We start from the raw sequence: 16,034 nt of genomic DNA, 5'->3' as shown, positions 1-16,034 counted from the left end.
TGGAGGATGGGATGGATCTTGCAGTTCAAAGGCATGGACATGTTGCTTATTTGGTTGGCATTACACTCACAGGAAGATTTTCAAAAAAGCGCAAACGGAAAACACCAAATGCAGCCCGTCGCTTCCCCTCCCTCAGTAAATGATTCGGACAAGACAAGAGTTATTGAAAAGGAAAGGAAAAGTAAAAGGCAGAAGTGAAGATAAACAAGGAAATAGAAAGTAGAGGAAAAAAAAGGGTTAAAAAAAAGGAATAAAACACCGACCCCGACGGGAGCAGAAGTACCTTCCATATAAAGAGATAAGGAAAATAACATATTCAGCGTAAAGAAAAAGATATCACTCGGAGTCGCTGGAGGTGGTATGCGGGGGAGGAAATGACGCTCTGCATATCGTAAGGCGCTTTCGGGTGACCTGTTGTATCTGCTGCTTCCGACCGTCTAATGCACTGGCCATCGATGATGCGGGGGATCTGGATCCGGTCTCGTGTGGTGATGAGTGGGTGGGTATGTTGTGTTTATCTCCGTCCGAACCTGCTGCACATGGAAAAGCTCGTATGTCTTACTTCTTCTTTTGCTTTCGCGGAGGAGTGACGGGCCTGTTTGAGCTCATGCCCCCGTAAACGTACTTTTGTTTCTTTTCTGCTGGTTTCAAGATCTGCGAGGAACGGGTTAGCTTCCTACATCGTCCCATTGAGCGGGGGCAACACGAGTGGCAACATACCTGGAAGGAACAGAGTAGACTCTCGTCGACACTCATCATGGCACCAGCGTTGTCGAACTCTCCACAATAGTTGGGGGCACTGAAAAGCGTGACGAGTTGACGCTTGGAGAAGAACTCATAGCCGTCCTCGACCACTTGATGTGCACGGCAAATCAAATCCATATCATGCTTCTGAAGGAAACGGGAGACGACGTCGGGACCAAACGTGAAGGAGACACCTCGGTCGTTTTCACTCCAGCCCGTGATGTCCTTGTCCGGATCGGACCACAGAAGATCGCACAGGAGACCGCAGTCAGGAATCTGTTTCCGTTAGCAGGCCAAGCCTTGAGCTTCAGGAGCCAGGCGAGAGGATTTGGATATCTGGGAGAACCCATCGTGACGCCTGGCTGAGCTGCCAGAGGGCAAAGAAAAATCGCCTTCCAACAGACAACCCGGACGGGTGAGGGTGGGGTAACCGGGAGACACTTACATCAGTGGGACGCATCACACGACGAATCTGCTCCATGGAGTTCAGATCGGGGCTCAGACCACCGTGCATGGTGAAAATCTTCTCGTCAATGATGGCCGCAATGGGGAGGCAGTTGAAGCAATCGGTGAAAGTCTTCCACAGCTTGATGTTATACCGCCGCTTACATTCATCGTAGAAGCCGTAGATACGGTTGATGGACGCGCATTCGTGGTTTCCACGAAGAACGAAGAAGTTTTCGGGGTACTTGATCTTGTAGGCCAGGAGTAGACAGATCGTCTCGAGGGACTGCTTGCCACGGTCTACGTAATCGCCGAGGAACAGGTAGTTGGCCTCGGGCGGGAATCCGCCGTATTCGAAAAGACGCAGAAGATCGTAGTATTGGCCGTGAATATCACCGCAGATCTGATCGCGCCAGCGTGTTAGCCGTCAGGGACAATACCATTGTTACCTGGGATTCCGGCTCAGGAGCCAAGGCCGCGGCGTTACCTTGATTGGCGCTTCCAACTCTAGCAGGATGGGTTGCGAGATGAAAATTTCCCGAGCCTTGGTGCAGAGATAGCGAATCTCCGATTCCAACAACTGGACCTGCTTGCCCGGGCGGCTACCCCTCACCTCCAACAATCTATCAATGATCGAGTCCAAATCCACTTCCTGATCAGCCATGGCGACGGGGCTCTAACGAGAGACGACGGGAGCGAAAGAAAAACAAAGAGGAGATAATGCACACAACCGTAGGCAACGACGGAAAGAAAGAAAAGGAAAAAAAAAGGAAAGAAAAGGAAGGATAAAGGGTAGTTCGCGAAGCGCTTGTTACGATGACGCGGCGTCTATACTGTGATAACCAAACGATTAGCATCCCTCTCCCGTCATGACGGATAGAAAATTTCGATAAATCTGGTCAGGGCCCGGCGAAAAACGCGTGCACAATGCGCTCGGGAGATTTCTTGCTCGTCGTGGTTGAGGCAGCGATGAAAGAGGGGTGGAGCGCTTACCAAACGAATCTAAAGGGAACAACAAGATAGGGAAACGAAAACAGGCCGAATGGCCTCGTACAATGGGGAAATCTGGCGAGGAGCCAGACGAGGTGTGAAGATCAAACACTCCCCTTCAGATCGTAGATGACGCGCGGTGAGAGCGAGGTGGTGCGAATTCCGGGTGTTGAGACGAAGCCTGAAAGACTGTGGAGGAGCAACACGGAAAAAAAAATAGAGTCTTTGGCGGAAAACTCGACAAGGCTATTATTTTTTTCCCTTTTGGGGGAAATCAGATGGGATGGAATGGCCGAAAAGCGGTGCAAATCGGAGGGTTGAGATGGGAACGCTTGCTCGAAAAGCGAAAGCGATCTTGTGGTGGCGTGAAGGGGTTGTTGTGGAAGGGATTTGTTGAGAGAGGGAGAGAGTGAGTGAGTGAGTGAGTGAGCGAGCGAGCGAGAGCGAGAAGCGTCGGCAATCAAGGGATCTTTTTCCTGTTCCGCTCAGACGGCTGAAAATTTTGATAATTCGGCCTAGATTGGGGGACCTATTTGGGCAGCAGAATGAGAATGAGACTTTTTCCTTTTGCTTTTTGCTTCTGTTTCTTTTGCTGAATTCTTGAAGACGAGCGAGGGAGAGGGAGCGAGGGAAGAGGAGAAGGAGGAGGAGGAGGGTCGAGACAGACGGGGCAGGAGATCAAAGGGCAGCAGAGGAACTCACCAGCTTGACCAGTGAGAGGGTGAAAAAGACGAGACTGTCAACCTGAGAGAGGAAAAAAAAAAAAAGGTTTCCTTCAACCGCTTCGCCGCCCGGCCATCCTCGCCCCCTCATTGGTCCGTCGTCGGTTTGGGAAGAATGTATTCCTCGTAGTTGCTACTTCGTACTACTAGTACTTGTAGTACTAGTAGTAGGTACTGAGTACTAGTAGTAATGAACGTCCATCCATCCATCCATCCATCCATTCATTCATTCAACTTCATCTGAAGCCTCAATTCTTTCAACCATGATACGAACGAAAACTGGACAATCATGACGACTACATTCCCTTCTCTTCTTCTCCCCCCCTAGCAACATTCAGACATCTCCTATCCGATCCCCCATCTGATCTTCCTCGTTCGCCACCCTCCGATCGCGCGCAGTCTTTCCCCCTCACCAGTAGGAGAAAAATGAATTCCGATCCATGGCCGCCCCTCAAATCATATTTTCTCCTGCCAGTAGATGTTGTGCATAAAGCACTTACGCGCCTTAGTCGCCTAGCATTTCTTATCCCGACGACACGTTTACTCCTACGCGGAATCGATAACGCAGTGCATCTTCGTCAACGCCCAACGCGCTTTTGCATTCAATCACTACTGCTAGTATTGGATTCACGGAGAGATTGGTTCACTCTCGGCTCTCTCACGCGCGCAAAGTAACTCGTCGCACATTCTTCTTTTCATGTCTCATGCATTAGATCCGAACTTCATCACTGCTCTGCGTAACTCCGAAACTCGAGCAGGGGGTAATTGGGGATGATAGGAGAAGGAAACAACAGATAAGAGGTATACATCAAGCAAGTCAACACAATGGCATCTCAACAGGTGCCAGTCGAGCCCCCTCGGTCAATCATTAGAGAGGATGAAGAATAGAAGAAGAGTTAAAAAGAGGCGAAAAAGAAGGAGGATCAGGAACTCATCAAAAGGCTGGCCAGGAAAAAAAAAAGAAAAGCAAACAGAAATCTTCAGAACGCCGGTGAACACCGTAAACCCTTCACCAAATACAATAATACATGCGGTCTAGAGACGGTGAATCTCGTGAATAAATTGCCTCCCATAACATGGACCAGCCTGAAACGGTCGAATGCAAGGTGTACGGTAGATAGGAGAGTTGGGAGAGGGTAAAAATATCGTAGTCGTAAAAAGCAGAAATGTTCAGACATCCGGCCGGCTATGTCGAAAGGTTATAGAACGCCACCAAATGCACTCAGTGGCTAACTGCCACTGCCACAAGTAGGAAATGTGACGGGGGTGATTGTAATAGTCAAAAGAAATTGATAGGCGAAAGGAACCAGTTAAACGAGTCAACTTGAACGACTTTTGTGCTGCTTGGTGGTAGACCAACCAGAAGATACGGATGGGCAACTCAGGGTCGGCCTCCGCTTAGGATGGGCAGATTGTTTGCCCGGGTGAGTGCCTCCGCTGGGATGATTGCAGAATCCCCAAGGTTCACACCCGTGCGAGGAGCGTTGATGTCCCGTGGTGTCTGATCCCAGCCACGGTCTCCCAGCGCATGGAGCCAGGTGTTGCCAACGTCGTGCTTCAGAGCCTCCAGTTGCCGCCGGTAAAAATTGTCATCCACGTTCCAGTCCAGGTCTTGGACTGCCCGAGGTATGAAAGACTCGTTCATCGGCTGGCTGGAGACGCCTGGATCACTGTCGACCTTTTCTGGGCTTTGAACGTTCGCAGGTCCGACCTGAGGTCCACCATCAGATCTCCGTTGACGGTCGGAAGACGGTGTCACAAATGGATCAACGGGTAATTGAATATGCTCAACAGGAAGGATAGAAGGCACTATCGCACCTGGGGTTTCTTTACCATCAGTTGAGACCTTCTCCACAGACGTGTTGACAATCCTCCTTCGATGGCCTTTCTTCCGACGAGTAGACTCAACGCCATATTCATTTTGCAGTGTTCGTCGTGCATAACCATTATCTCCCTCAGCGGGCCCGGCAGCTGCGGCTCCCAGTCCTGCGGTGTTGGCTGGCTTGCTGACGACGGCCGAGTGGTCCGCGGCAGCTGATCGTATGACCGGGGTACCTTCGGGCTCGGCAACCCGATCAACTAGCTGCTTCCTCTCCGTGTACCCTGGACTGGATCCATCGATAATGATGTCTTCCGAGTATCCCGGGGTGCGACGGAAGAGATTGAAGATTACAACGCGGTAGCCGGAATGCGTCTTCACGAAAGGATTTCCAGACACCCAAATCTCCCGTATCTCAGGGAGACTCGTAAGTCTGGCAATCTCAGTGGGGTCGGTCAGGTCGTTGTCTCGGAGGTCCAACCTTTCCAGGGAGAGTAGCCTTTCAATCCCCGCAAGCGAGCGAAGCCGGTTGCCGCGAAGGTTAAGAGCGGTTATAGCAGGAAGAGGGTTGCGAGACAGTGAGTGGAGAGATTCTATCATGCAGTTTGAGAGATTAAGGGCTCGCAAAGCAACCAGCGTTGCGAGGCTGTCCGGGACATCGGTGAAGAGATTCGCCGACAGATCAAGCGAGTACAGTGTATTGGCGACCGGAGCAAGCCCGGCGGCTGTGATGGAGGTTAAAGAGTTGTCTGGTAGACCCAGATGGCGCAAAAACTGCCATTTGGACGGCGGAAGACCGCCAGCAGCCAGGTTTGAAGAACTTCCATTACGATGACCGGTGTTATCACTTGAGTTTGAACTACCAGATCCGGTGCGTCGTATGCGCCGGCTATGACGGTGAGAGTGTTTGGAGCTCGTCGGGCGCGTAGGCGAGATACTTCCCGTTCGTGCATGCCCTCTAGCACCTTCGGATCCTACTCTAAGCATGGGGGCCGCCTGGGGACTGGTGCTTGTACCGAACGTCGTATCAGCCACCGGGGATCCTGGAGCAGAGAGGGAGCCAGAGTTGTCGGACTTGTAGACCGGCTGAGGGTATGTATTCCCACTCCACCCGAGAACAGGCGATTGTTGATTCTTGGACGATCGCCGCCGGCGCTTGTCAATGTCGTCCAACACTATCCCCGTCAACAGATCCCCCGGATCTTCGATCTTGGCTCTTTTCACAGTAAGGGTGCGCAGTTGCTCAGATAGTCGGTCCCAGCCGAAAAACGAGCGAAAGTCTATATCAATTATCTCTAGTCCACCCAAATTTTTAAAGGAGTGGAGAGGGACAGCGGTATCAAAAGGAAACTCTTCGTATCCGCGGATCAGGCGGGCACGACGGTCAGGGGCTAGACGCAGGCACGGGATTTTAGTAAAAGCAGAGTATAGATATTTAAGATCTGCTTCTAGGGCTGCTTTGGCCTTCTCTGACTTGGAGACGGAGTCCTTCGAGCCTAGCCCGAATGACGACCAGAGAGCACTCATACCAGACATGACACTACGGACACTTGATACAGAGTGGATAGAATCCCTGTCGCCCCTGGACCGTTGAGGCTTATTCAGGAACGAAACATAGGACTGCGACACGTCTGTATGAATATTCTCCAGTCTAACATTCATAGGGCCCACGGCTATGGAGAGATCCTCGAATCGGGAGAGGAGATAGAAGAGGTGGTGAGGGGTCAGGGTAAGTTTAGCGGTTTGATAGTTTGAGAGGTGAATTTCAAGGCACCGAATGACAAGGCTGCCGCCAAAGCCGATGAGGCCGAGTTGGTAGCCGAGCTCGACTGGGTGGACGCATTTTTGCTAGGCTGGCGTTTCAACTGAAGCGCGTTGGCGAGTGCCTTCTCATGGGTTCGTACGAAACTGGCGAGATTCTGCATAATAGTCCCAGGTTAGTGGACAAAGAAGCCAGTCTATTGACGAGCCAGGACAAAGAATGATACAAGATCTGTGTCATGCATGAGATACGAACCTTTATGAAAAGCTGTCCGTCTTCATTGTTCAGCTTCTCCATTACGGACAATGCCTCGCCCAACGAGACACGATCACGTCAGGCGAACTTTGAAGAGGAGCGCTCAACAACTACTCGCAGCGTTCAAAACAGAAGTCGACATTTTGCTGACAACCAGAGAAAGTGAGACGCGAGAGGACCTGTTACGTCAGGGGAAGCAAACAGTCAGCAACGATTACTGAAGCACGTCTCCCATGCCCGTCTGTGGTAACCAAGTAGAGGCTCCAGGGCTATTGGGAATCGCAACCGGACCGAGGGGTGTGGAAAAGAAAAAAGAAAAAAAGAAAAAAAAAAGGAAGGAAGAGGTGAGCATACCTGGAAAAACTCCGGGATTAAAATAATCGATAAGAGGCCTGATACGAATTCACGAGGTCTCCAACCACAACAATGCTTGATGGATAGCTTGGAGGGAGAGAGCTGAGACGAGGTGATTCTCAGCACTCAGCTGGGGGAAGATGTAGTCGGCTGGACAGAGAAAATGAGGCGTGCTGAAAACGGTGACCACCCAAAAGGAGGAGACGGGATGGGATGGGATAGAAAAGACAGGATCCAAGGGCGCTAAAATGCGAGAACCACCGTCTAGTGGAATTAGTGGTGGTGGATGATGGGGGGCAACGGTGGATATGGATGTGCACTCGATCAATCAGCTGAGAGGGGCTGAGAGGCGTCAGCAGCGAATGACAGGGTAATTTAGCTTGAGTTAAAATGGGGAACAGGAAAAATGTCAAGCAGGCAACGGAGAAAAAAATGTATGACAAAAATAAAATAGAAGTGTAAGAAACTAACAGAAACAGGTATTTTTAATACAGTGCAAGAAAAGATCCGGATCAATGGCGAGGATGACCGTCCAGCCTGTTTTTCTTGATATAGAGATATATACTCATGCGAGAAGAGGGGGGTTGAGAGGAAAAATGGAAGCGGAGGAAGAGAGAAAAGGCTGAGGGAACAGCGGCTGGCGATATACTAATATAATTAATTATCGTATATACAATGATACCCTCTTATCGGTGTTCTGATCTCCCCTTGGTTGGCGAGCCGCTGTACCCGTGCTCAAGGTCCATACATGCATACGTACCGTACGGTACGGGCGCAGCCGGGTACAGTTGGGAAATACTACGCTGTATGCGGTATACCTCGTATGCATCATGGATCCATGGATTTCTCTTTTCGTTTTTCTCTCTCTCTTTTTTAATTGTTTTAGCCTTTTACCCCTTTATCTGTAAATCTCACTGGTGGCCACAATGGTTCGTATATATTAGTCGTTACTCAGCGTGTGTCGACCGCTCATCTATCCTTATCAAATCATAAAGACGACTCTTTTCTGGAAGATTGACCAAAGAGAATGAGTGTATCTCCGATGGCGGGGTTGCGAACCTTCTCTATCGCACTCCTGTACCAGTCATCAGTGTCCGAAATTTGGGGAATGATTCTTGGCCCCTTCGGTGAACCATTGGAACGGCAAATATCTATCAGTTTCAGATTGAAAGGAGTGTCATGTCATCAATCAACATAACATCCAGCCCAGGAAGTGACATTCTTCGGCTCTGTAAGGTGGAGTAACTTTCCGAGTCCCTCGAGAGCGGGTATCCCGATCGGCCCTTTACAGTGTACATTGAATATCATGATGCGAGAATAGATTAAACCCAATTTAATGACGAGAGGTCAACACGAAGACGACAGAAAGGCTATCGATGAACCAAGTTAACAGGCAATTCGTAATTCGCAATATGATTCGTATCTGTGCTTCTTCCATGACGGCAGATGAGCTGATCACTAAGGATTAATTTGTTTTGTTCGTAACCAATTCAAAAAAGGCTTCAACCTCCATCTGCAGGTCAGTGGAAAGTTTTTTCCGTTTTCCTTTTTTGCACATTGCCTTTTTTTTTTTTTTGTTTTGTTGAGGGGTGGGAAATGATGGTTGGAAAGGATGTTAGGGTGACCCGTGCTTTCGTTACCTAAGGTTGAGAAGACCCACCTGTTGGTACGGACAGTACACATCGTGATTGGTGGTGGGGCGCAACGTGCAGCCGATAGCGTCCTGGCGGGCATTTCAAGTCGGCCGGCATTGGACGAATCACGGGCATATCCTGGTCACCTGCATGACGCTTGACCAGGTATAGAGGCTCGAGGGGGTGTTCGAGGTTGGCGCATGCAGAGGAATGGCGCCAATAGGCAATAGGGGTATCACTAGTACTAAGGTACCTTAGTACTAGTAATACCAAATCCTCCCATCGTTCCTAAGTATAGGTATAGTGCAAAAAGGCCATACAGTAGCGGCTTCATTTTGATGGGGTCTAGAAACGTCTCAACAGATCCATGGCGCTTGTGTGCATGAGATCCTACGGTTACTACAACACTACCAGAGACGAAACTCGGAACAAAGAGCTCCTGGAGGTACCTCCCGCATTTTTGTTTCCTATCAGTGCCGGAGTTCTGCGTCGGTATCTCGCACTGACGTTGACATTCTTCGGAGGCTCAAGTGGAGGGCGCTAATTTGTTAGTTCCTCAATATTTTAGTATCAAATGACCTCAGCCTACTTCGGACCGAGAGAAATTCAGTCATGTTATATGGACGGTCGCGTTTTTAATTTCCCTTGACTCATGTGTTCTGCATCTTTCATCTTGAGTCAGTGCATTGAGCTGATATCTTAATCGACCAAAGAATCAGGAACGATAGAGGGAATGAGACGGATCTGTGAGTCCAGCGCTATCGGAGAAAACGATAACACTAGTCCGATCGTATCATCGATATACTACTGTTACTAAAGAGTATCCGCCTGTCAGTCACACCGCTCATGCTCCATCATCACACCACACATTCTTCGGTAATTCCACCCCTCTATTGTCCCAACTCGGAAAATAGGTCATTAAACATACATCATACTTGATCCACGGGTCCAACCCGCCCTCTTCCTTTGGCCTTCTTCGACTTCGTCTTCGTCTCAGCGGCCCACGTTCGTGTGATCTCTTCTAAACACCGATCGTAACAAGGATATTGGTCGGTGGCTTTGAAAGGATGACGCCCATGATTGGTACATGACCGTAACCCGCCCCCGGATATGGAAACAGACAACCTTTCGTGCCGCATCTTCAGACGAGACGTATCTGATGGAGGTCGAATGGAGGATCCACATGATACCTCAGGCGATTCAACCATGTTTCAAACATGATACATATATTGCCTCTAAATTACCAGTAGAGTTGAGGTGGCAGGCGAAGAAGTATCAAGTGTGAAAACAAGTTTTACTGTCCGTGGGCGTGCATTGCCATATTAACTGGACGGCTAACCTACTGATGCCGAGCGAACTACAGCTGTATGTTCTTGACTTGCAGCATGTACCTACTCCTATAGTGAGACTTGCGGTATCACCAATAGGAAAATAAGTTCACCAAATCAGGCTCTGCATAACTTAGCAAGCTAGGAGTCCTGCACCAGAGAGGAGGACGGAGAAGAAGAGTAATCTGCATTGGCGGGTTGGCATATAACCTTTCGATATTATGCATGAAGTAAGGAGTAGGTTTCCTTGGGGGTGTTGACCAAGATCCCTGGATCATGGTGTAAGACACGATGGGGTAAGAATGTTCTTGGCGACAGCACCATGTTGGGGCTGATGATTCTTCCACTCCCCGACGTAGCAACATTTTTCCTTACATCCTCTGTATACTACGTCAGTGCCAGACAACTGAATAAGAGGCGGTTCCGTATGCGTATCTCGACTCCGTACAGACAGTGCACGGAGGAGGAAGAAATGGGTCATCGGAGCGCATTGGAATGGGACTCCTTTTCTGCCCGTCACCAATCACGCCCCGGGCCACTCACATGATCAGCAATTGATGACATCGTAGTCTTTATGGCAAAGCAAAGAAAGGAAGCAAGAAAGAACAAAAAAAGAAATCCTTTTCAAAGCGAATCCTCCACAGGGCAACGCAGGCGGTGATTAGTCGGTGGACTGGTGGATATGGAAGATCTGACGAGGCGGGTCTCCACCCAAAGGGCACTGGAGTCCACCGCTCGAATGATCAACGGGTGGCTCCCGCGAGGTGAGATTCTCCTACCAATCACATTCGTCCGAGTAGGCATTTGCGTTCATACAGTGACGAAGGGCTAAGAAGTGCCAAGCAGAGATGTCGATAAGGAAGGGAGTATCTTCGAAGTTGTGTGTGGCACACGTACCCAGTGGAAAAAAACACCGACCCCGATCGTCATGCATTAGAGAGAATGCGGGAGAACAAGGGCGAAGATGAGGTGGTGGTGTTGGGGTAAAAAGGTTTTTTAAAATTAGCCCTGATGCAGCCTCCCCTTTTAGGAAAGCCACGAGAGCGATTGATTCACTCAGGAATTCCATCCCAAAGACAAAGGGGGTGAAGGTCCCAAGGATGCGAGCCGATGATGAAACACCAAGCGGTTACCGCGCGACGAGTTTATTTCATTACTAGGGGAATAAAATAAAATAAAATAAAATGGGTAGACCGCCAAAATGGCAACCATTGTCTTCATTTGCCGAGATATCCAAATCTTCGGGTTGAGAAACCTGGTAGAGCGGATCGCTTCATCCTGGATCGAGTGGGTAAAAAAAGGAGCGAGAAGAGCATATTGGTGGAACGAAATGCAATGAAAGGTAATCAGAAGGTAAAGTTTTGAATCGAGGACAAGTGCAATCAAGAAAGAAAGAGGGCAAAAAATATCGCAACTACTGTAAGTAAGAAGTGAGTTGTTACAGATTCATCCTCATCAGGCAACTGTTGCTGTGGTCACGTTCCCCATGCATTTTTATTGCATGATAAAGTCTTCCGGCGGCACCCAAGCGAGTTGGCTAAAATGGTCCATTCGAGCAATGCAGCTGGAGGATTAAGTTCCATCGGCTATACTTGGACTGGTTTAGTCCACGAGTGTGCAGTCAGACCAACCAGATCGAGCAGTAGCTGCAAATCATCCACCCGCGCCTTGTTTTTGTCGCCTTGGATTCAAAGAAAAAAATCTCCAGTAATCTTGACGAACAACTGCTTCTTTCTAAACTATTATTAGGAGCTTTCTTCAACAGGACCCCTCCTAGCTTGCCACTTGTAAAAATCTCCGGTCTGACTGGAAATTTACCCCGCAATGCAATGTTCGATGTTCTAAGAGGCTTGTTTGCAATATAGTCAACGCGGTCTAGTTGGCCCAGTCTCGAACCCTGAGAGGCGATACAGACGGTCGCAGATACAGTATAACCGGGCGGTACTATTGAGATTCAGGCCGCTAATGCTGTGAAGTGCTTCTGGAAAGAGGCGGCACTTCTTCCAACTGGTCGAAATGAAACTGTACATGAAGATACGACTAGGAAGGTGTTCCCTACTACCTTATTACCATCGGGGTTCCGTTGTCGAAGGTGACACGGTGTATGGATGGGAATCCCGGAGTTGTCAACATTGATTGCGCATTCAACATCATCCATGACCCAATATCTCTATGATCGTGGTAGGTCAGTCCATATGGCCGATCCCGCGTGTTTTCTCCCCCACGCAGAATGCTAGTTAGTGTGCGTGGGCAGGACGCATACCGATGCCCCCCGGATTTCAGCGACACATGCTTCATTCCATTGCCATACGTGGCTACCCTTTGTTATGTAATTCGCTCAAACTTAACCCGTCGGCCGGTGATCATGCGATACTTCGGGTAAGGATAGTCTCCTTCGCTTCTCTGCAATGTCGATCTATTCAGCGTCACGGGTCATTTAGGTCAGCACGTTTTATCGCGGTGGTTGTAGGAGAATACAAAGGGGTTTTTGTGGGGTGACGACGGCCATGGAGGGGTGGATTGATTCCCATGGTTGAGAGATGTATCAGATTTCTCTAAGGTTTGATTGCCGTTTTGTCGGGTAAGAAGTTGAAAAGGTGATAGAGCAGATACCAAATACCAAATCTGCATGCAGTGATGGTCTGATCCTTCGGTCTGACTCTGCATATTGTTTGTCTCGACGGAAGGAAACGAAATGCAAGTGATAAGAATCCTTCGGAAAAAGAAAAAAATAAAAAATACGGGAAGGGAGCTAGGATTATAATTATTGTTCATAATTCAATAGTTATTATGATGGTCATTATTTTAGAGGTAATGTATGTATGGATGGATGTAAGTATGTACAGATACCTAGTACTAGTATAAGACTCCTCGGTGTAACTTTGAAAGCACGTTCGTCAAAGAAGATTAAACCCATGTCTGGTGGGACCCATGGTTCTTTGTTTTCGGTCCGTCTTGACGAGCGCGGGGTCAACAACACTTAGCAACGGACACCAACGGTTTCTACGGGAGATTCGGTGGCGATTAGAGCCAGAATGCCAAGCTCGCTCGCCACAGAGGCTGTGGCTGGTGTCCGACCTGCGAGGCGGTGTAGCTTCTGACGTGACGTCGACGTACATGGAACATTTTGCCTGAGCTGACAAGGATTCCGTGCCATTGGATCCATTGGTCGTTCAACCAGATCCCAACACCTTTCTCGACCATATCGACTTACCATCCATCATGAGCCATATCCAACAATGAACTCATCGGAGAAGTCTGCGGCTTGCGACATCTACGATCCCACATCGATCCCGGACTATGACCGAGAATTTATTGACCCCGATGACTTGCGCCAATTCGAGAATGCGCTGAACGACAATGAATCCAACTCCTTGGTAGCTCTCAACGACTGGCGACCTATCTATCAACGAGTTCGGAAGAATCGCGGTCGCCGAAAGAAGCCTCGCCGAACCACCGATGAAACGAGGGAAGGTGTCCTGTATACCGTCCTGAAATGGCCATTTCTTTTCATCGTGTTTGGCTGGATTACCGTCCTTGGTTTCGCCTATGCATTGACCCGCTTTTACATCGTATTGTATGAAAGATGGGTTTCCTGGAGGGGCAAGAAGGAATCTCTCAGGCGGGAACTTTGGAAGCAGACAGATTACAATGATTGGTTGAAAGCCGCCCAAGCGCTCGATGACCACTTGGGAAACCAGCAATGGAAGGAGATCGATGAATATGCGTACTATGATCATCTCACCATCAACAAACTGGTCAATCAGTTAAGAAAGGCACGGACAGATGTCGAACTGCAGATGCGAAATGGGGTTTCCAGCTCGATTGTGGCCTCTGCGACCGAGGAACTATGTGCGCTACTGGAGGGCTGTGTCAAGAACAACTTCGCCGGGGTGGAAAATCCTCGACTCTATAGTGAAACATATTCCGGAACGAAGAGCCTTGTGCAGGAGTATATCGACGAAGTGGAGAAGTGCATCCAGGTGGTATCGAGCAATAAGCGGGTCAGCAGTGAAGACAAGTATCAGCATTTTAAGCATCTGGATACCAATTTTGGACGGGCTGCCCTTTGCTTATCCGGAGGTGCCACGTTTGCTTACTATCATTTCGGTGTGGCTAGAGCACTGCTAGACAACGGAGTCCTGCCCGAAATCATAACGGGAACGTCGGGGGGAGCATTGGTCGCCGCCTTAATCGCGACCAGGACCGATGAAGAGCTGAAACAACTCCTCGTCCCTGCTCTGGCACATCGTATACGGGCGAGTAGTGAGGGCATGGCCTCATGGGTTTGGCGTTGGTGGCGAACAGGAGCTCGGTTTGATACTATTACATGGGCTCGTGAGTGTAGTTGGTTCTGCAGAGGATCCACTACCTTCAAAGAGGCATACGAACGGACCGGACGTATATTGAACGTTTCGTGTGTGCCATCCGACCCTCATTCTCCTACAATCTTGGCCAATTACCTGACTTCTCCTAACTGCGTCATTTGGAGCGCCGTGCTGGCCTCAGCCGCGGTCCCTGGTATCCTCAATCCCGTTGTTCTAATGACCAAGAAGCGCGACGGTACACTCGCGCCGTACTCCTTCGGACATAAGTGGAAGGATGGTAGCTTACGCACCGACATCCCCATCAGGGCGTTAAATCTCCATTTTAACGTCAACTTCCCTATAGTTTCACAGGTAAGACCGTTTCTATCGCAAAATGCGTCAAAGTACAGAATATCTCACATCTAGTAGGTGAACCCTCATATCAATCTCTTTTTCTTCAGTTCTCGAGGATCCGTTGGTCGCCCGGTTACACATCGGAGAGGCCGAGGGTGGCGCGGCGGTTTCCTGGGGTCAGCTATAGAACAGTATATTAAGCTGGATATGAATAAATGGCTTAGAGTCCTGCGGCACTTAGAACTGCTACCACGACCGCTGGGCCAAGATTGGAGCGAGATTTGGCTTCAAAAATTCAGTGGGACCATAACGATCTGGCCCAAGACCACCCCGTCTGATTTCTATTATATCCTTTCGGACCCTACGCCTGAGCGATTGGCACGCATGCTTAACGTGGGCCAGCAGAGTGCCTTTCCCATGATACAGTTCATCAAGAACCGGCTCAAGATCGAAAATGCAATCTTAAAAGGGCTGCACCAATACTCCCCCGCAGTGTCACCGGCGCAGTCCCGTCGGAGTCGCCGCCATGCCCACAAGCCTTCGGATCCGCTGGTAGAACGTCTGGACCATAATCTCCCCGATCGTCAGCCTGACAACAAAGAGGATCTCTCAGATAGCTCGGGGATTGACTCCAATGTGTCATCTCGCGATTCTTCTCGTCTACAACCACCGAGTAGTCGACGCAACCGACGGAGAAGCACGGGAAATATTTTCCAGGAGATGCGCCGACAGTCAGCTGTCTTCTTCGACGACTCAGATTTATACGCGGAAGACGACAAGAAGGCCGAGTGATCGCTTATTTCGCCCTTCCTTTTCTCTTTATTTCCTTTCATCCTTTGCATTAGATGGCGTTGAACTACATCATACCACCACATTTACCTAGAGCAGTACCTACTTACTATTCCTTGGATTCTGTGTACATTATTTACTTTGCATCGGATTTGAGAAGGGGGTTTCCACGCATAATTCCCGTTAATACATATGTTCCCAAGGTTGTGATCACAAACACTAGCCGTCTATATGACCCACGAATGCCCCATATAGGTTTCCGTATAAAGGTCAGGAATGCCCGTACTCGGTAACTTATTCGTATTGCTGAGTACCAGCCAGACGATCTAAGTGGACACTGCGAGTGCCAATGATTTGTGGATTAGATTACAATGTGAGGCATACCGATACTATATAGTACGTGTAATGTTCATCCTCACCAGCTAATACATTGCAGGTGCGTGATCCCCCCCCCGCAATACACATTTGCCTAACCAGGATAGTGTAGCCCAACGTGAATGGTTGCGGATGTTCCAGATATCGATCGTTAGTG

General features: G+C 49.2%; 4 protein-coding genes across 4 annotated transcripts; 1 reads left to right on the top strand and 3 right to left on the bottom strand.

The window, feature by feature from the left end:
- Positions 1–558: 558 nt before the first annotated feature.
- glcA (type 1 serine/threonine-protein phosphatase catalytic subunit GLC7) lies at positions 559–1,852 on the bottom strand (the record flags this gene model as incomplete). The annotated part of the gene is made up of 4 exons (XM_022535624.1): positions 559–654; positions 721–1,020; positions 1,190–1,591; positions 1,676–1,852. 4 exons carry the CDS (start codon positions 1,850–1,852, stop codon positions 559–561), a joined length of 975 nt encoding a protein of 324 aa, XP_022386662.1.
- A 2,429-nt stretch (positions 1,853–4,281) lies between these two features.
- Positions 4,282–6,255, bottom strand: ABOM_008494 (leucine-rich repeat domain-containing protein; the record flags this gene model as incomplete). Its single annotated transcript, XM_022535623.1, has 1 exon — positions 4,282–6,255. The coding sequence occupies one exon, from the start codon at positions 6,253–6,255 to the stop codon at positions 4,282–4,284; it is 1,974 nt and encodes a 657-aa protein (XP_022386661.1).
- A 188-nt stretch (positions 6,256–6,443) lies between these two features.
- Positions 6,444–6,778, bottom strand: ABOM_008493 (Leucine Rich Repeat domain protein; the record flags this gene model as incomplete). Its single annotated transcript, XM_022535622.1, has 2 exons — positions 6,444–6,638; positions 6,737–6,778. 2 exons carry the CDS (start codon positions 6,776–6,778, stop codon positions 6,444–6,446), a joined length of 237 nt encoding a protein of 78 aa, XP_022386660.1.
- A 6,513-nt stretch (positions 6,779–13,291) lies between these two features.
- On the top strand, positions 13,292–15,505 carry ABOM_008492 (patatin-like phospholipase domain-containing protein; the record flags this gene model as incomplete). Its single annotated transcript, XM_022535621.1, has 2 exons — positions 13,292–14,731; positions 14,789–15,505. 2 exons carry the CDS (start codon positions 13,292–13,294, stop codon positions 15,503–15,505), a joined length of 2,157 nt encoding a protein of 718 aa, XP_022386659.1.
- Between the last annotated feature and the right edge of the window lie 529 nt (positions 15,506–16,034).

Source organism: Aspergillus bombycis, assembly GCF_001792695.1.
Source record: "Aspergillus bombycis strain NRRL26010 chromosome Unknown contig00079, whole genome shotgun sequence".
In the NCBI taxonomy this organism is placed as follows: Eukaryota; Fungi; Ascomycota; class Eurotiomycetes; order Eurotiales; family Aspergillaceae; genus Aspergillus; species Aspergillus bombycis.
This window is presented reverse-complemented; position numbering and strand designations above follow the sequence as displayed.